The sequence below is a fragment of the Durio zibethinus genome, chromosome 10 (genome assembly GCF_047325235.1).
Source record: "Durio zibethinus cultivar Kanyao isolate XHJ-2024 chromosome 10, ASM4732523v1, whole genome shotgun sequence".
Lineage (NCBI taxonomy): Eukaryota > Viridiplantae > Streptophyta > Magnoliopsida > Malvales > Malvaceae > Durio > Durio zibethinus.
In genome coordinates this window covers 26,285,859-26,306,944 of record NC_143171.1, presented here as the reverse complement: position 1 = coordinate 26,306,944, position 21,086 = coordinate 26,285,859, and the positions used below count along the sequence as shown (strand labels likewise).

The following is a 21,086-nucleotide window of genomic DNA, read 5'->3' as shown; positions in this document are numbered from 1 at the left end:
TTATTCCAAATTTTCATTTCAAAATTTGATTTTTTTTAATAAATATATGTTGTTATAGTAATTAGTACATGAATATTGTTTTAATTATTTGTATATGTGAAAAATATCCACAAATATTGTAACTCAATACTTTAGTATTAAATGACAATTAGTATAATTTTTTAAATTAATTAAATATGTTAGACATATTAAAAAAATATAGCTCTATATCAATTTTTAACCAAAAAAAAACTATTAAGTTAGTAATGATTTACTACTACATGTTATCGATGATTTGCTGCTAAGTTATGTTACTAATTTATTATTAAAATATGAATAACTTACTATTAAGTTATCTAGATTTTACTACTAAGTTAAAACTGATTTACTAATAAGTTATCATTGATTTATTATTATCACTGATTTATAATTAAATTATAAGTAATTTAGCATTTAGTTATCAATAAATTACGACTAAGTTAACTCTGATTTATTATTAGAACTGATTTATTACTAAGTTTTTACTTCACTCTTGCTAGTAACTGGAGTTCAATCCCTAAAAACTTCAAATATAAAAAACCTTATTATCAATTGACAATTAAGTCATTATTGATTTATTATTAAGTTATTATGTTTTGACTATTATATTATTATTAATCTACTACTAAATTATTATTGATATACTATTAAGTTATATCTCTAATTTATTATATTAAATTATTACGTATTGACTATTAATTTACTAATGATTATTATTAAGTTATATTGATTTACTTTTAATTTCTAATTATTAATTACTACTTAGTTATAAATTATTTACTATTAAATTCTCATTGATTTATTACTAAGCTATTTATGATTTATTACTAAATTTATCAATTAATTACTACTCCCTTTATTTGTCTCAATTAAATTGTCATAGTTGATTTTTTAGTTAAAATTTCTAACTTTGACATTTATTATTTTAAATATTTTAATAAATTAAATTTTACAAAACATATATTTAGAAACCACATCATTTAAAGTTTTAAAAATATTTTTTCATATTTTTATCAATAATAAGTAAAAAATAATAGGTGATTAAAATTGAAAAAAATTGAAAAAAAATATCAAAATGTGACAATTTTATTAGGATGGAGGGTTTAAACTGAATCTTATTTACTATTAAGTTATCATTAATTTACTGTTAAGTTATCATTGATTTATTACTAAGTTATCAATAATTAACTATTAAGTTATCATTTATTTTTTATTAAGTTATTTTAATTTACTAATATGTATTATACATTTACAATTATGTATAAATGATTTACTATTAAGTTATTTGTTATTTCCTACTATGTTATTATGTATTTATTATTATGTTATCATACACTATTTTATCAATTATTTACTACTAAATTATTATTTATTTATTATTAAGTTATTATTATTTTACTATTAAGTTATTCATAATTTACTATACATTTATCATTAATTTAGTATAAAGTTATCACTGATTTTGTCTAAATTATCACTAATTTATAACAAAATTATCAATAATTTGTTACTATATTATTATATATTTACTACTAAGTTATAATTGATTTACCACTAAATTTTTTATAATTAATATAATTGTGTAAATCATATTAATAGGTGTAATATATTATAAACACTAAATTATTCATTTGTAGAAAAACTATTTTAAGCCTTGTAACCGTATTACTTGCATTAATTGGGACATGAATGACTTAACCAAAGAAAAACTCTCTTAATAAGAAAATAAATAAAAAGTAGATAATATTTTAATTTACTAAAAAATATTAAATAAAAATAAATAGAGATAATTTAATAAATTATCACATTTTTATATATAATATAGATATATATTAAACATTTTCTTAATTATAGAATGTCTTATTTAAGGTAGGTTATAAAATCTAAAGTATTTATATATTTGTGAGTATTCTAAATATTTAACTAAAATTTAAATAAATTTTTTTATAGTAAAGTTGGGTAACTTTCGAGTAGAGCACTTTTTACGCATTACGAGAAAAAAACTTAAAGGTCACGTTATCATTTGTTATCCAACACCTTTTTGTAATTATTTTCATATATATTATGATACATTAACCCATTGAATAATAAAAAGACTAATTTAATAATTTTACAATCTATAAGAAATATTAATTGATTCATTTGTTTTAGTTTTGTATATATATAATTTAATATTATTAATTGAATTAATTTTTTATCTTAATTGTAAGATTATATAAATAAACATATTTTATTTTACATCCTCATACTTCAAATTTTTTATTATGCTACTAATGAGTTTAATTGTAAGTCTTCCTTTCTTTATGAATTGAAGAATTGATTGGACATGCATATTGGCATACAATTTATTATTAATAGGAGTGTAACAAATAAAAAAATTACTTTTAATATTATTTAGAGTTCATACTTTTATATGTAGATGTCATAGATGATACATGTATTTATCTATAATAAACACACTCATAAAGTACAAATAATTATTAAATAGATGCTTTCATGATAAGAGTACCAAATAATAATCATATACTTAAAGAATATAAACAAATAACAGAAAATAAACTATAACATTATTGATTCAAAGAATATAATAATTGGTTACAAAACTAACAAAGCTTTGATCATTCAACAAAATGCATATAATTAATCATGTGATTAAAATATTTTTCACTATCAAAATACACAAATATTCTAGAGCATTCTTAATTGAAAAAAATAAATTTATATTATTTAAGGGAAAATTATAAAATATATTGATAGTAAAGTTTTCAAAATTTCACAATTGAAATTAGTAACTTAACACACATACCCTTTAAGCTTTAAAGTATATTAAAAAAGACTAATTGAAAAAATGAGTGATATTAGAAAAAAAAAAAAAAAACCTAATTGAAAAAATAAGTGAGTGATGTGTTAATGTTTTACCTCACTTGTGAAATTAAAAAAAAAAACTCAACTAACATTATATCAAATAATTTCTCTTCTTCAAGATTAATATTTCTTAACAATATTGATTATGATTTCATAAAAATATCTTAAATAAAAAATATTTAAACTTAAAAATAAAAAATAAGAATTAACTGAAATTAACTTGGATGTAATATAGAATCAATCGATAGAAAACCAAATAAAATCTAAGTTTAGTAACAATTCACATATACAGGAGATTATGTTTATAAAGCAAATATTCATTTAGTTATTGTAACGTTAAGACGTGATTACATAAAGTCATTAGAAATATTATAGTAAAATAAATCAACCATTACAATCATTAAACATATAAATGTATATTTATCATAAAAAAATAAAAAAAAATTCAAACATATAAACTTACCACATTATGTATTACTCTTTCTCAATAATATTTTAATAATTTAATTAATAATTTTGTATGAACTTTAATTTTAATGAGCAGCAGCCTTTATGCTGAGGTTTTTGCTAATCTTTTTGGTACTAGGATAGCCTTCATCCAGTTATTGAGACTGATTCATTCTCTTGTATATGCGAGACTAATAAGTCTGTGAGAGGGTGGGAATTTGATTTTGGATATCCTTGACATATCCTCTTGTTGTAAGTTGTCACTGTATTCGCTAGGAGACAGGCTAATGTTCTGGCACACAGCCTTTGCCAAAATTGGGTGTGAGTTGGGATAGACGCAGCCGCATATGAAAAGCGAAAAAAAAACAAACAAATAGGGATGGCAACCCAACTCATTTTGGAGTTCTAATTCGATCCAATTTTTTAAGATTAAATTTTTTTTAAATCAAGTTTCAGATAAGATGGAGGTTAGATTTTAAGTAAATTTATCTTGATTTTATCCTATATATAATTATTTTTAATTAATTATTTAATTATATATATTATATATTTATTTAATTTTATATTTATATTACTAAATAATATTTTATAAAAAAATAATATTTTATTAATTTTAAATTGAATCGAATATAATATCATATTAGGTTGAAATTAAATATAAAAAAATAAAAAAATCATAATATTAAGTTGGATTTAGATATTATGAGTATAAAATTGAATCAAATTTAAGACAAACAAAAATTCATCCCAACTCAATTTATTATTATATTGATAAACAAGTGCCTAATGAGTCAATTTGGCAATTACCAAATGCCTCAAAAAAGAAAACCCTTATCATTCTAAGCTTTCATTCTCGCATTTGCCGACTCTCTCTCTCTCTGTTTCTCTCTCTCGTTATTCTTCAAACCTCTAAACCATGAACTCTATCTTTTTAATGTTTCGCTCGTTGCTTCTTGTTTCTTGAATTTAAGTATCATTTGAGTTAAGTTTGAATTTGCATATAATAAGGATAATATCAGAAATATTAGATATTCATATTTTGTATGTTTTAATTTTATTTATTTTATAATTCAATTTAAAAATTCAATATTAATTAATTTTGTTAATAATATATTATTGATATAATTATATAAAAAGTCTATCATTTAATTATTTATTCATTTTAGGTTTTAAATAAAATTATATAATTATAGTTTGAACTCTTTAAGATTATAAATTCAATTTTCTTGGATTCTAAATCAAATCTCTTCAATACCATTTAACTTATTGCAAGTTGAAATTAGTATTTTTGTACTTATATTTTATGGATATATTGATATTTATAACGTTGTACCAAACCAAAAGCTAACTCTATTTACCTCGCATTAGGCCTCAAAACCACATAGCCAACCATGGCTCCAGTTCAGTTGAATTTTAGCATTACAGGACAACTTTCATTGACTTGTGGAATCAGGCATTGCGCCAAATTAAATCTCCTATGAGAAGCTGCAATTTTTAATTAAATTTTTGGCTGTTTTTTCTTTTCTAAAGTTTAGACTTAATCAACTTTTGAACATTTCAGTTGCCTATTAAAACCAGTTTTGCACTAAAAAAGGAGAAATGAGTGCAATAAACCAAATGATGTGTGCAAGCAGGACCAAACAAAACAATTTTAACACAATTAGTCTTCCACGATGCAGAAGCAACTTTACTATTTGTATCACAAAGTCAAAGTTCGACGTTGTCTGTCAATAAATTAAACCTGCTATGGTCCCATGAAACGATACAACTATAAAAGAACAGTTCCATCATTTGAAAAATCAACATAATAATTCAACTTCAATGGAGCTTGGTCACTCCCAGTGTCTTGTTTCTCTACTGAACTCGACAGCTGCAGGTTCAAAGAAGCACATATTTACATAAGCATTTGTTACATGTCAAGAAGAATAAAAACTTATCCTACGGGTAACGAGCAGGATGTTCGGGACTGGTTAAACCATGGTGGAAATTTGCTTAGCAGGAGATTCGCCGACGAGGAAACCAATATAAGCTCTGGAACAGCTTCCAGGCTACAGTTGAAGTGGAAATTTAATGCAGGCAGAGATATTAGTACAACACCAGCAATTTTTGGTGGAACCCTTTATTTCCCTAGTTGGGATGGATATCTTTACGGTGGCGAAGCATCAAATGGATCACTTGTTTCGAAGAAAAATTTGCGACAGTTGACTGGCCTTAACTCTACTTGAGCTATAATCAATGTCAATATAACAGTGTCAAGAACAACTCCAGTGATAGCAGAATGTTTGCTTATCTCTGGACTCGGTGGACCTGCTTATATTGTTGCAGTTAAACGATCAAATGGGCAACTAGTCTGGTCAAACCATCGTGATAACAACTCAAAAGGAGTTATCACCATGTCCGGAGCTTATTACATGGGGTTAGTCATTTTCCCTTTATAATTATCTTCTTATTCTCCATTAAATTAACTGAAAGTGTTCTCCAGGGGGTTCACTAGAAACTCACTCTTTGCCTTTTGTATCTCTTGATCCTCTTTCGAAAGATAAATACCATAAATACCAATAAATAAGGCATTTATAATTATGAATAAAACTTTATTTCTCTATCTCGTATTTGTGAACTCCTAAATCCTGATAGCGGAAACTAAAATCAGCATTTTGTAATAACAGGAAATCACCTTGTAATACTCAATATGTAGCATACTGTGTTCATTAACTAGCTACAGATTCAATCTCATTTCAATTTCCACCAACTGTAACCTAAATTATGTTCTTCCGATTAATGTGTTCTTTATGTATTTGCCATGAGCTTTTTATTAAAGACTAAGACTTTTTTTAAAAAGAAGTTATAGTCTGCTACGTATTTAAATTTGAATTTTAAATTTATTAGATGTTATTTTTTAAATATGTTTACATGAAATAATTAAATCAAAAGTTGAGTTTCAAAACTAGGCATTGGAAAAATGGAGAAACTATAATAAGAGGTTGACTTTATTAAATCACGCGTCTTAATGTTTTAATTAATTAAGATGACCTCAAAATTAGAAAGTAAACAAGACATATAATATGTTTAAATCCAAATTTAGATCCTGTTGTTGGTTAGATTTTATCCCTAACTTATTTGTTATACAAAGCTTTCACATTATCAATTAATTACAAATGCTCAAATTATAACCAAGATTCAAATCCCATTTAGCATGTGTATGTAATTAGTAATGACATAGAAAAGCAAAAAAAAAAAAAAGATGAATGGTTTTGACTCAATGTTTAATTTTTTATGACCTACAATAAAGCTCTGATGTGTATATTGCAGGGTGAATCATTCTTAACCAAAGCCCTATGCTTGTTCATGATACAGATAAGATTCATTCCTTTCTACCAAATTAATTTGAATAATTATTCATAATTAGCAAATCTAACTGTTCTTTTTTAGTTTTTTATACTTGAGTCTATCAAGACTTAAATCTTAATAATTAAAATTAAGAGTCTAGTACTCTAGCAACATGTCATGGACTGATAGCTGTTCTTTTTCAGTTTTTATTTTGAGTTTTTCTAAATGAAGGTAATGCCAATGAAAGCCTTAAATTATCATGATGAAGGTAAATGACTAAGGAATTGTTCTTCAAACGCATATTTTCTAGGAAATTAAATTATTCTTTATTCGAATAATCTGAATTTTGAGATTCAAAAAAAAAAAAAAAAAATTAGTTTACAAGAAATGACTTCTCCCCTTTATGCAAGTAATTGTCACAAAAGTCATTCCCTTCATATATATATATATATATATATATATATATATATTCTTTGTTTGGGTTTTATTTTAGAATTTCAACGTTATAAAGTCAAATTTCCACATATATATATATATATATTCTTTGTTTGGGTTTTATTTTAGAATTTCAACGTTATAAAGTCAAATTTCCACGTTTTCTGTATGAAAAAAAAAGGAATAAATAAATAACTGAAAAGCTTGCAAATCAGATTATCAATCCTTTCATCCCCACTGGTCCCATAACATCGCACCATAAATAATAACTGGTTCAAAGATTTTGATTAAAACAACATAAATTCAACTTCAATGGAGTTTGTTCTCTCCCTGTGCCTTCTTTCTCTACTGGTTTCCACAGCTTCTGCAGATTCAAATGTAAGTCTCAAGCCTCTTTGATAAATATACGAACATATAAATATAAATATATATATTTGTATTTATATATTTTACATGCCAAAGAGAATCCAATCTTTGATAAATGTTTTTTGGTAATGGAAGATTGCTGATACGGAGGATAACAAAAAGAACGTGCAGGAGTGGTTAAACCATGGTGGAAATCTACTTAACAGGAGATTCGCCGACAAGGAAACCAAGATAAGTCCTGAAACAGTTTCCAGGCTGAGGTTGAAGTGGAAATTCAATGCAGGCAGAGATATTACTGCAACACCAGCAATTTTTGATGGAACAGTTTATTTCCCTAGCTGGGATGGATATCTTTATGCTGTCAAGGAATCGGATGGATCTCTTATTTGGAAGCAAAATTTGCAACACTTAACTGGGATTAATTCTACTAGAGTTGTAGCCAATGTCAATGTAACAGTGTCAAGAACAACTCCAACTATAGCAGATGATTTGTTAATTATTGGGATCTCTGGACCTGCTTATGTTGTTGCAGTTAAGCAGTCGAATGGGCAGCTTGTCTGGACAACCCAGCTTGATAAAAACCCATCAGGCGTTATCACCATGTCGGGAACTTATTTCAAGGGGTCAGTCATTTTAACTTCATTATATCTTTTCCATTCAAATATCACAGTCACTCCAAAGTCCATATTGGCTAAGCTTAAGTGTCCTGATCATCATCATCATACTTTGCCATTCCATTTGATCTAAGAGTTTAAACTGTATGAATCCCCTTAGATTCCATAATTTTGTGGTTTTAAGAAGAAAAAGTTTAGGCAGATGACATCGGCAAATTCCTGGCAATTAAAATAGAAACATGAGATCAATTTATTATTGAAATAAGGGCTTTCAAAGCTTGATTTCTTGAAAGATTAGTTTATGTTAGTGTATACATCAATAAAAAATCAACTCATCTTGGTAGTTAATTAACTTGGCCTGCAAGATAGACTTTTTAACTTGGCCTTCGAGATCTGCATCGTTTACAAATTGTATCATTTCTGACTTTTAAGGCACAGATAATAGAGACCAGAAATGCATATTAAATCAACAAGGTCGGCATACCAGGATGATGGTGTTGAAAAGAATTGTAAAGTCAAATGTAGGGCATCTATTATTATTCAGTTTGGCTAACCGCATACTCCTTCCAAAATTCTGGTTGGAAAGAAAATAGAAGAGAAAGAAATAGTCAAAACCATCGTCCGATTAGCACTTCTACTAAAATAACATGGATCACGGATGTTAATTCAAAGTGTTAGCTTCCTTTAGAAGTGGAAAGGCAGAGAACCCAGCTATGATTTTGAATGCTAAAGTAAAATTTTCCCTTTCATTCATTCCTTTCAACCAAATAAGAGGATAGAAAAATGAGTTCCTTCTCCTTTTCACTAACAGTAGCAACTTAAATATCTAAAAATCACTAACAATATTGCAAATCCTGAAAATTTTAAGGTTAATCACAACAGTCAAGTAATATGAAACAAAAGACATGAATTTAGACATGAGACATTTGTTGTGTGGATGTCTGTAAGAAGGTTGCACTCCAATTATTTTGTTCAACTACCATTAGGTTACCAATTTCTTGGTACAGATTAGTCTTTTTTGTTTTTGGACAGTTTCACCTTCCCTTTTATGTACCTACCATTGCTAAGTATCTTTATATTTTGATAATTTAGTAAATAATATGTTGCATTCATGTTATTTATGTTGGGCTAAAAGCCTCCAATCCAATCACACTAGTGGAAGCGAAATCAAATAATAAATCAAACACACAAAAGATAATAATTTAACGTGGTTCGGTCCAACTGACCTACATCCACGGATGAGAAACAAGATCCACTAGTTGTAGAGAATTACAAACATACATCATATCATCAACCTCACTCAGCAATCAATACTCATAAGACATTCTCAATCTCCTCTAGTCCTATAAAGTATTCTCAACCCAAACAAACACAAACCCAAACCCTTGTGCACTCTTTCAACATAACCAAATGCATACTCATATGCTCCCATACATCATACCTATGTGCACCCTCTCAATCTCCTCTAGTCCACTCACAAACAAACATACACACCCATAAGACGTAGAGCCCCAATACTCCTATGGGGTGTCTATCCCACAAAACCCTACAACTCTCTTACATCTTTTTCTCATACCTAACCCTGTAGAGACTTCACCTATTTATAACCATACAAACTTGCCCATTAAGAATCCCTCTCCTCTTATAATTCTTCTCCTGTAAGTCAAACTTGCCTATTAAGAATCTTTTCTTTTTAGAATTTTTCTCTTGCAAGTTAAACTTACCTATTAAGAATCCTCTTTCTTTTGAAATTCTTCTTTTGCAAGTCTTCTTGTCCATCAAGCAATATCTGACAAATCTCAAACAAATCTCTAACAAATCTCTTATGGGATTTGAGTCAATATTCCCAACAATCTCCACCTTGACTCAAATTCCATCAATCATCTGTCTTCATGCTAGACATCCTTGGCTCCACCTGCAATGGAAGTCTTACAATCATCTTCTCTTCTCTTGTGTCTTCACGCTTCATACAAGCCAATCCTCAAAACTTGAACTCGAACTCTTCTCTTGAATCGAGCTCCTCTAAGCTTACTTCTTCTCATATCTCAAACCAAGCTCTTTTCATATCTCAAACTGTCAACTCTTCTCATGTCTCAAACCATCGGCTCTTCTCACATCTTGAATCTTCAACTCTTCTCACCTTTCAAACCTTCAGCTCTGATACCACTTGTTGAGAAACACCACAGCTTTGATACCATTTGTTGGGGAACACCACAGCTCTGATACCATTTGTTGGGCTAAAAGCCTCCAATCCAATCACACTAGTGGAAGCGAAATCAAATAATAAATCAAACACACAAAAGATAATAATTTAACGTGGTTCGGTCCAACTGACCTACATCCACGGATGAGAAACAAGATCCACTAGTTGTAGAGAATTACAAACATACATCATATCATCAACCTCACTCAGCAATCAATACTCATAAGACATTCTCAATCTCCTCTAGTCCTATAAAGTATTCTCAACCCAAACAAACACAAACCCAAACCCTTGTGCACTCTTTCAACATAACCAAATGCATACTCATATGCTCCCATACATCATACCTATGTGCACCCTCTCAATCTCCTCTAGTCCACTCACAAACAAACATACACACCCATAAGACGTAGAGCCCCAATACTCCTATGGGGTGTCTATCCCACAAAACCCTACAACTCTCTTACATCTTTTTCTCATACCTAACCCTGTAGAGACTTCACCTATTTATAACCATACAAACTTGCCCATTAAGAATCCCTCTCCTCTTATAATTCTTCTCCTGTAAGTCAAACTTGCCTATTAAGAATCTTTTCTTTTTAGAATTCTTCTCTTGCAAGTTAAACTTACCTATTAAGAATCCTCTTTCTTTTGGAATTCTTCTTTTGCAAGTCTTCTTGTCCATCAAGCAATATCTGACAAATCTCAAACAAATCTCTAACAAATCTCTTATGGGATTTGAGTCAATATTCCCAACAATTTAAACTTAGGAATTTCTATGTTGGCACATCTTCACAAGAAGAAGAGCTCAGCGTTGAAGAATGCTGCATCTTTAGAGGAAGCTTTGTCAAAATAAATGCACAAACTGGGAAAATCTTGTGGCAAACCTTTATGCTGCCTGACAATTTTGGCAAGCGTGGAGAATATGCTGGAGCAGCAATATGGGGGAGCAGTCCAGCAATTGATGTCAGCAGGAACCTCATCTATATTGCCACAGGGAACCTCTACTCGGCACCTAAAAGTATAACTGATTGCCAAGAGAGGCAGAACAATCAAACAAAAGTACCTACTCATCCTGATGAGTGTGTGGAGTCTGATAACCACTCAGAATCATTCCTGGCCCTTGATTTGGACACAGGAAACATCAAGTGGTACCATCAGCTAGGGGGCTATGATGTCTGGTTTTTTGCCTGTAACAATCTGTCAACCCCAGATTGTCCTCCTGGCCCGAACTCTGATGCTGATTTTGGAGAAGCACCAATGATTCTAAGCATTTATGTCAATGAAACCAAGCGGGACGTTGTTGTTGCTGTTCAAAAAAGTGGATTTGCTTGGGCTTTAGATCGTGATGATGGCAATATTTTATGGTCTACGGTAAGATATCTGACCCCTTCTTCTGTATCAAGTTACCTATAGCAAAAATTCAATCAATTTGGTAGTGAAAACAATGATTAAATTAGCAATTGGAAATGTAGGAAGCTGGACCTGGTGGCCTCGCCGGAGGAGGAACATGGGGAGCAGCCACAGATGAAAGGAGGGTCTACACCAACATAGCCAACTCTGATGGCGAGAATTTCACTCTGAAGCCATCCACAAGAAACACGACTACCGGTGGATGGGTGGCAATGGATGCTAATAGTGGCCAAATCCTCTGGTCAACGGGCGACCCTTCCAATGGTACTGCCAATGGCCCTGTAACCGTGGCAAACGGGATCCTCTTTGGTGGTTCAACAAACAGTCAAGGACCAATATATGCAATGGATACTAATACTGGAAAAATCTTATGGTCATATAACACAGGGGCCACTGTTTATGGTGGCATGTCAGTTAGCAATGGGTGCATTTACGTAGGCCATGGATACAGCGTTAGTCTTGGAGCCTTCAATCCAAACTTCACTGCTGGAACCTCACTCTTCGCCTTTTGTGTCTGTTGAGTTGCGACCAAAAAATTAAATTAATCACCTGTAATAATGAATCAAAGTGCTATTTGTATGTCTATAACTTTGATAACTGGAAGGAATGAATAAGCATCGTTGTAGAAAGGCTATCGTATTGTAATACTAAATAATAGCATGCCGGGTTAGTTAAACTGTTCAAAAAAAAAAAAAAAAAGAATTGAGGTTTCAGAAAGTAGGAATTAGTAAGTTAACCTTAATACGAAATTTAACTCAATTCATTCATATAATAAGATGGTATTTAATAAATTTAGATTCTAAATCTTAGAACTTATAATATTTTCTTTTATTTCCAAAACTATAAACTGCTTTGTAGAAAAACTAAACATAAGTCATCAATTAAACAAACCAAACTAAAAAATTGGAAAAAGAAACAGTAGAGCAATAAATTAATGTTCTTTGTAAAGAAAAATTTTATTTGAAATTCTTTAAATGAAGTTTGGGAAATTTTTTATCAAAAATAATTTAATAAAAATTTTAGTAAAAATTTAAACTAATAAATTGATAAAGTTTAATGATAAGATTAATAATATATAAAAAAATTTATTGAAAATGTTATTTATAATTAAATTTGATCGGTACTTATTTAATAGTAAAAATTTTGTTAAAATTTTTATTAAAAATGTCTATATAAAAAAATATCAAAATTTTTTAAATTTTTTAAAATATATATACTTGATCTATGTAATAAGAATTTTCAATCTATCAATTTTTATTTTTTATTTAAATTTTTATTTAATCAATTTTAATAAGGAATTTCACAAATTTCATCCCACGAACTTACCATTTGTCTTTCCCTCTTAGAAAAATCTATTCACTTAATTTTATTTATAATCTACTAATTGCATAAGTGAATTCAACTATTTTAATAATAGGATATAGCAATCTAATAATTTAATTGCAACTAATAGAAAATTGTGGAAAAACTGAAAAAATTTATCAATGTAGAAAACTAAGAGTAAAACTGAATATATATTCAAAATTTGCTTCTAAGAATTATACAAGCACTTTAGGAACTAACTAGTGGATAAACTAAAAAATTAAAATTTTCTAAAACTGATCCCATAATTGAAGGATCATCTATCCTAATTTTTTATCCTTGATTCTAGGGATACAAGTACTTAATTTTAGAGATTTTAGGAATATAAATACTTAAATCTAGATATGCAAAAATAAATAAATAGATTATAAGATTACAATCAGCTATAAATAAATGCTTTCTTGTATTCCTCTTTAAGCTGGTGAACTTGAAAATAATTTCGTAAAATATTGTATTGCTGAGACCTTTAGCCAACACATCTGTAAATTGACTATTGATTGATGCATACGGTGTACAAATCAACTCACTTTCTAGTTTCTCTTTTATGAAGTGTCATTCTACTTCAATGTGTTTTATTCTATCATGTTGCACATGATTAAGTGCAATGCTTATTGCAGACTTACTATCATAATATAGTCTCATTGGTCCATTCCACTTAATCTTCAAGTCTTTTAGGATAATCTTTAACATAGTAGTTCACAAATTCCTTGAGCCATTGCTCTGAACTCTACTTTAGCACTTGATCTTGCTACCATATGCTATTTGTTACTCATCTATGTCACAAAATTACCACCTAAAAAAGTGTAGCAACCTATGTGAATTTTTTATCAGTTATCGAACCTGCATAATATGCATCTGTATATGCCTGTAGAACTAGTCTTGAATTTTTTTTGAACAAAATATCTCTCCCAGAATTAATCTTCAAATAATATAATACATAGTAGACAGCCTGTAGGTGCACTTTTTTAGGACCATACATAAATTGACTTACTACACTCACAACATATGCTATATTAGGTCTAGTATGTGAGAGATAAATAAATCTTCTAACTAATCTCTGGTACATCTCTTTATCTACAGCAATATCTTCATTAGCTTTTTTAAATTTATGATTAGAATCTATAAAGGTATTTCAGGTTTACATATGAGCTACTAATTTTTTTCAAAAGATCCATCACATATTTCTATTATGAGATGAAAATACCATGCCGTGAATGAGCTACTCAATTCCTTGAAAATACTTCAATCTCCCTAACTCTTTTATCTTAAATTTCTTATCCAAACACTGTTTTAAAGATTCTCTCTCTTTTCCATCATCTTCTGTTGCAATTATATCATTAATATATACTAATAAAATTGTGACTCTTCCTAAATTTGAGTGCTTAATAAACAGTGTATGATCTCCTTGACTCTACTTATATCCCATTGTTAGCATCACTTTGACAATCACCCAAACTAAGCTCTAGGAAACTATTTAAAGTCATATCAAGCCTTTTTCAACTTATATACTTTGATTGCTTCTAGATGACTTTCAAATCCCACTACAACTAATTTGGTCATTACTAATGCATAGAATAATGTCATTAAATATTTGTTTTTTGTTACCCTATATATTCTATGATAAAAAAATTAAACATCATGACGTTTGTCATGTTTACACCGTCGTTAAATGTCTAATATGACAATAACAAAATATCGTCACCTATTGTGAATCTAATGTGACAATAAAATAAAACATCACCTTATTTTTTTTTATAACGTTAGTTTTTGTCAGCTATTTATGAAAAAAAAAAGTTATTGAAGGCTATATTCATCATAAAAAAAGAGAAAATTTGATATATTAGTGACAAAAGGTAAATTATTATAATACTAGTAACAAAATTAGCGTCACCAATGATTGTAAGATAATGCCTACTGTGACAATAAAATCAAACATCACCCTATGCGTTAATTTTTATGACGTTATGTAAGCTATTAATAAATAAAAACATCATTAAAGGCTATAATCATCACAAAATAAATGATAAAATCTTATTTATTAGTGACAAAAGATAAATCGTCACAATATTGGTGACAAAATTATCATCATGAATGATTATAAAATAATATCAAACGTGACAATAAAATCAAACGTCATCTTATGCTTTTTTTTTTTATATGATGTTAATTTTCATAAGCTATTTATAAAGAAGAACATCATTGAAGGTTATAATTGTCACAAAATAAATAATAAAATCTAATATATTAATGATGAAAGGTAAATCTTCATAGTATTGATAACATAATTATCGTCACAAATGGTTGTAAGATAACGTCAAATGTGACAATAAAATCAAACATCATATTATGCTTTATTTTTTTTTGTGACATTAATTTTCATTAGCTATTTATAAAAAAAATATCATTAAAGGTTATAATCGTTACAAAATAAATAACTAAATTTGATATATTAGTGACGAAAGATAAATCATCAAAGTATTGGTAACATAATTAATGTTATTAAATCTTATATATAAAAACATTTCATGGAATAATTTAATTTAGTGTTCTTGCAAATCCACCAAGTATTTAAATTGGTTTTATTCTTTAAAGTCTACCCTAAAATCATATAGAAATAATATTGTTTAAAAAACAAGGAGTCATAATTATGAAATACGTAGTCATGGAAATATTGTTTTCAAGCTCTCAATCCAAATATTGGGTCGAGGGTGATTATGTTGATGGTGAGTTTGTGTTACTTGAAGCTGCAATAAATAAACAATAACAAATATCAAAACAAACCACAGTACACATAATAAGATCAAAACTAATATAAAAAACAAACTAATCCATTTTATGCATATGAAATTTTTAAATAAAGCCTTACCTTATATTAAAGAATAGGTATTGTCAAGAAATTGACAAGTAAACTTCTCAATCTGTAATGTTGATACTAATCATAAGAAATGGACAAAAGATGGGTAGTTCATATTTAAACAAGAAATCACCATTACCTAAAGCCTATTTTTTAAATAAATTTGGATAAATCATGAAAAAATTACAATTATACTTACTTTCAAGGAGCCTATGTCATTGTCATACTTTGATATATCTTGCATCATAAGAATAATGTTTTATCATTATTTGGATGATATAAACATGCAAACAAATAAAGTAGAAACACACAAATACAGCATAGGCTGCCACATCAAATTAAAAATCACAATAATTGGGCAAAGGCCCTTTGATAGAGAATTTAGAGATGAAGTTTTCTTTTTACAGATATCGTTGTAACTTGTTAGAAGGTGAAATTTATAATATGATTGTGGGAGTTTTTGTAACTTTGAAATTGACAAGTAAACTTTATAAAAACTTAGCAAATAAAGAAAAATAAAATGATTTTCAAAAATTGAGTGATAAAAAAAGTACCAATTCTCACTTTTGAATTAGGTATCAAAGAAAGTTTAGATATATAATAAGTTTAGATATATAATGCTTGTAACATAACAACCACAACAGAATCAATGTACCAAAAGGCACTACTAGTTGGATATATAATGCTTGCAACATCACAACCACAACAAAATCAAGTATATACCTGAAAATTGAGGGATGGGCACTTGGATTGTAGCAGCTATTAAAGCATTTATCATAGCTTCAATTTGAGCTTGAAAAAAACTCAAAAGTTGACTTATATTGCTGAAGTTTTTCCTGTGTCTTTTTAAAACTTTCTTCTAAGTCTACAGCACTTGTAAATAAGGTTTTAGAATTAGGTTTAGGCCCGAGTCTAAGTCCTATAATGTATCTAGACCTAGTACCAAGCACTTTATCCATTATAGCATCAACAATTTTAGGTTATGTTCATTTTTCAGTAGGAACTGATTGTAACTCCACCATTTTTTCCTAGCATTTAATTGAAATTTTGGTTAACTTAAAGAACCATACTATAACAATAAAATTATAACTTTTAATTTGAAATTTCTTACATAGACTGCTTGAGTTTCAAGTGTTGACCATCTTTTATTTTTTGAGTAGTAAATCGTCTTAAAAAATTCCATCATATTAAATTTTTCATCATCTTTGCGCTACAAAATTGTACATACAATAAAAGTGTTTATGACCAAAAAGTATTTAAATAAAAAACAATGGTGTTGAATAATTTTTGTAACTTAAAAATTTATCATGGAATAACGACTAGCCATAAAGGTCCTTGATCTTTGGTTATGAGTTAACTTGACATTTTTTTTAACTTTTGCATTTGTCTTACACCTATTCATTTTTAAAAGAATGAAATAATATCAATATATTGATATTTAATAGTTGAGCAAAATTAATAATTGTTATATAATTGCCTTAAATAGTTAAACATAATTGCTAATCTAATATCAAAGCATGAAAACTTAAGAAAAAGCAAGCTTTCATTTGGTTATTGCTTTGCTTGAATAATTGTTATATATTGATGTTAAGCATTAAAGCTTAAGAAAATAATAAAAAAACATATTACCATATGTCAATTAAACATAAAAGTGAATAAGAAAATAACTTGGTATTCAGATCACTAAACAAATCACAAATCTCTTCCCAGTTTTCTTGAGTTAAGTTGTACTTCGGTGGGTCGTTTTGGTGTGCCACTTCAGCATTTGGAAAATTTTTAAAGTGCAAGTGGAGCTTGTGTCATTGATTTCTTGATAATTTCGATAAAATTAACAAGATGAACATTTTAACATAGTCATCATCCAATTTAATCTGAAATTTTGTTTAAAACAAAAAATGAATTAATTGATATATTCAAAGAACATAATTCAAAAATAACCAATAATAAACTTTGTAATAATATTTTGCACTTACATTAAGTCTTTCAAAGGCATGCAACTTGTCTGTATCCTTCATAGCTTTTCATTTTGTTGGGATCGAGATGAATTGTTGAGTAATGACTCCAATTTCAGAAGATAATTTAGTCGATTGAACTTCACAAATAGGTTTACCTTTAGTTGTTGGTATGTCTATTACTAGCTTGTTTTTCCTTTTGATGAGTTTTTCTAGTCCCGTCCCTCAAAGTAGGCCTTGTACCTTTTTAGATGGCATAGAAGCTACATTTAAAAAATTAATATATTAAACTAGCATGATGAATTGAAGCTTTTAAATTTTAAGAATCAATACAATCCACAACCCCATCATGAAACAATGCAGCTTCGTATGTTATGAACCTAACCTAAAGCTTAAAACAACCACCATGAACCAATGTAGAACCTAAAAAAAAAAAATTACAAGCACCCATAACATACATTTAACTACTTGCCCATAAATTATAAGCAAGCTATTAAGGCTATTTTCTTTGGAATGGTTTTCATGTCTGCAAGGTAATCAAATTTACAACTAATACTATGCTATTTCAAGAAACAATACACAATACATTCATTAAAAATCATATTATTTAGCAAAACCTTTTAATGCATATTGCATTCTCTATGCATTTAACAAACCAAAAATGCATATACATTGAAAGAAAAAATTTCATACTAGAATTTTCAATGAATGACTCTTAATTAGCTTCTTGTGGTGATTCCATTGACTTATGAGCTGATTGGACTTTGGTGATTCCAGTGAGTCATTAACTAATCGAACTTGATGTAACAGTTCCAATGAAGGATTTGCATAGCTATTGCATTAGTTGACTGAACTCGTTGTCTAATAGTCCTTTTTCTACCTCATTTTCGAGGTAACATTCTGAAGTATATACAAAAAAAGTGTAAATAATCATCTATCTGTAGTATAATAAAATTAAAGAGAAACATAACACAATAACTAATATGCCAATTACCTTAAATTAGTTGGAACAATAATAGTCATAAGCCTTAGATTTAAACAAAGTTAGCAAACATGATTTAAAAAGTAGTTATCTAGATAAAATAACAACCAATATATAGAACAACTATTAATGTTAGAAAAAAGAAAACCTATATCAATGTAGTATTTATCATAAGATAAGAAATAACATAAATAGTTATAACATAAGATCTATATCACTGCCATATTTATAGTATTTCTCATAATATTTACTACTCAAAATTAGCTGACCCATTTACTAAATAGCCCCATCCACAACACAATCATTTTAGCATTAAGCTCTAGCCTAAATCTACTGTTGCTACTTAAAAATTCAACACATAGCCTAAATCCATTGTAGTTGCACAAGGTTGAATAATAAGCATTCAATGCTTGAGAATGAATACATGCATACACATATAAATTATAAATATATGGTAAAAAATAATAAGACAAAATCATCAGCAAGTTATAAAGAAGTTGTAAAATATCATATGAAAGACTTACAGAATAATAGGTACAACAGTTAAAAACTTTTTATTATAGGTAAGCTACTTTTCATTGTCTATTTGCTTCTACCAAGTCAAGCCATTATAAATCCTTTAATCTTCAACAAATGGGGCTTCTTTTTTCTAATGAAAAAAGTGGTATGTGACCTAAAAATAAACCAATATTGTGATGTTGTTCAGATAACTATCAAGCAGATTAATCATGTTCTAAAAATAAATATAAAAAGTGGAAGAATTAGCACATAAGAGCATCACCGAAACAATGAAATTTCTTTAGAAAAAGCTTAAGGTTTTTACTTTTTACAATCTATGAACTACAATAGCAAATCAACTTATCTTTATTCTTTACATTAGAAAGAAACAAAAGAAAATCCTATAACTATAATACCAGACAATCCTATCCAGTTGTTGACATTGAGAGAAAATTCTAAACAGCACCTATTACTATAACTGTGATACTAAAAGATATAAGATTTTCATTTATTGTTACTATAACTCTAATATAACTATATCAAAAAATACTTTGCAAAAAGAAAATTCTATATAGCCTTTATCCGTGCCAACCACTAAACAACATCTGTTACTATAACTATGATACCAAAAGATATAAGATTTTCTTTTACTGTTACTATAACTCTGATATAACTATATCAAAAAATACTTTGCAAAGAGAAAATTCTAAACAACCTTTATCCGTGACAACCACTACCAATAAGCATACATTAGCATTATCCAACATAAAAAATATGCACATAACAAAAGATACTCGAAAATTTTCAAAAATATGCAACATTAACTCGACCAAGAAATTTGTTTCATATAACCCGAATAGAAATTTCCTAAACTAAGATTGTTCATCATAAACCCTTTATCCTTCATTTCAAATTTTAGATAAAAATTAGGCTACACAAATCATTTACATTCAAAACAAAACCTAAAACCAAAGATTAACATGAATAAACAAATATTTTGTTGACCCAACTGAAGATTGAATACAAACCTGGCTTCTAGTCGATCAACGTCACTCCATCTAACCAGAGAGCGAATGAGAATTATTTAAGGAGAGTAAAAGCAAGTGGTGGCACTGGTTTGAGCATGGCTTCAACGCGATTATGCAAAGAGAAAAGCAAAGAAAAATCTGAAAGATAGTTTTGGTAAAAATAACTCACAAGATTGTTAGCGTGGGTTTTGGAGGTAGTGTGAAAAACCTAATAAAAAATCTATAAAGTGTAGTTTAGGGTAAATTTGAATTAAAATTTTTTTGTACAATTTTTTTATTTGAAATTCATTTTTTTTACTTTAAAAAATTTCTTTCAACAAAATTATTAAATTATAAAATTTAAAAATTTAAAAATTTTTTAAAAAAATTATAAACAAAATATGTATTTTAAAATTTTTATTATATATAATATTTAATCCTTTTTTCAATTAGAAAATTTTTATATATGAATACATATGAACTCAAACCCAATATTTTTCTCTTTTCTTTTTTAATAGTTTCTAACAATAAAGTGTATTAAAATAAATAATATTTAAAGGTCATATATGAAAAATGTAATTTTTTAACTAATAATATGTAATTTGTTAATAAATTATTAAAATTTTAATTTTAATTATAAAAAATCAAAATTATAAAATTTTGAATAGGTATTTTACTATTGTTAAAATTTAAAGAATAAACTGATAAGACAATGCCAATAGACTAAACAATTACTGATAGTA

General features: G+C 28.0%; 1 protein-coding gene across 1 annotated transcript; it reads left to right on the top strand.

Moving 5' to 3' along the window:
- The first annotated feature begins 7,376 nt into the window (after positions 1 to 7,376).
- LOC111293407 (uncharacterized) lies at positions 7,377 to 12,506 on the top strand. The gene is made up of 4 exons (XM_089767022.1): positions 7,377 to 7,470; positions 7,630 to 8,081; positions 11,046 to 11,649; positions 11,751 to 12,506. Exons 1-4 carry the CDS (start codon positions 7,405 to 7,407, stop codon positions 12,207 to 12,209), a joined length of 1,581 nt encoding a protein of 526 aa, XP_089623148.1. The 5' UTR covers positions 7,377 to 7,404; the 3' UTR covers positions 12,210 to 12,506.
- Positions 12,507 to 21,086: the final 8,580 nt, after the last annotated feature.

Excerpts from the sequence above, each read along its gene's own strand:
- LOC111293407 (XM_089767022.1), top strand. The coding sequence starts at position 7,405 with ATGGAGTTTGTTCTCTCCCTGTGCCTTCTTTCTCTACTGGTTTCCACA. Across the intron at positions 7,471-7,629 it reads CAGCTTCTGCAGATTCAAAT|GAGTGGTTAAACCATGGTGG; the intron begins GTAAGTCTCAAG and ends AAGAACGTGCAG. Across the intron at positions 11,650-11,750 it reads GCAATATTTTATGGTCTACG|GAAGCTGGACCTGGTGGCCT; the intron begins GTAAGATATCTG and ends TTGGAAATGTAG.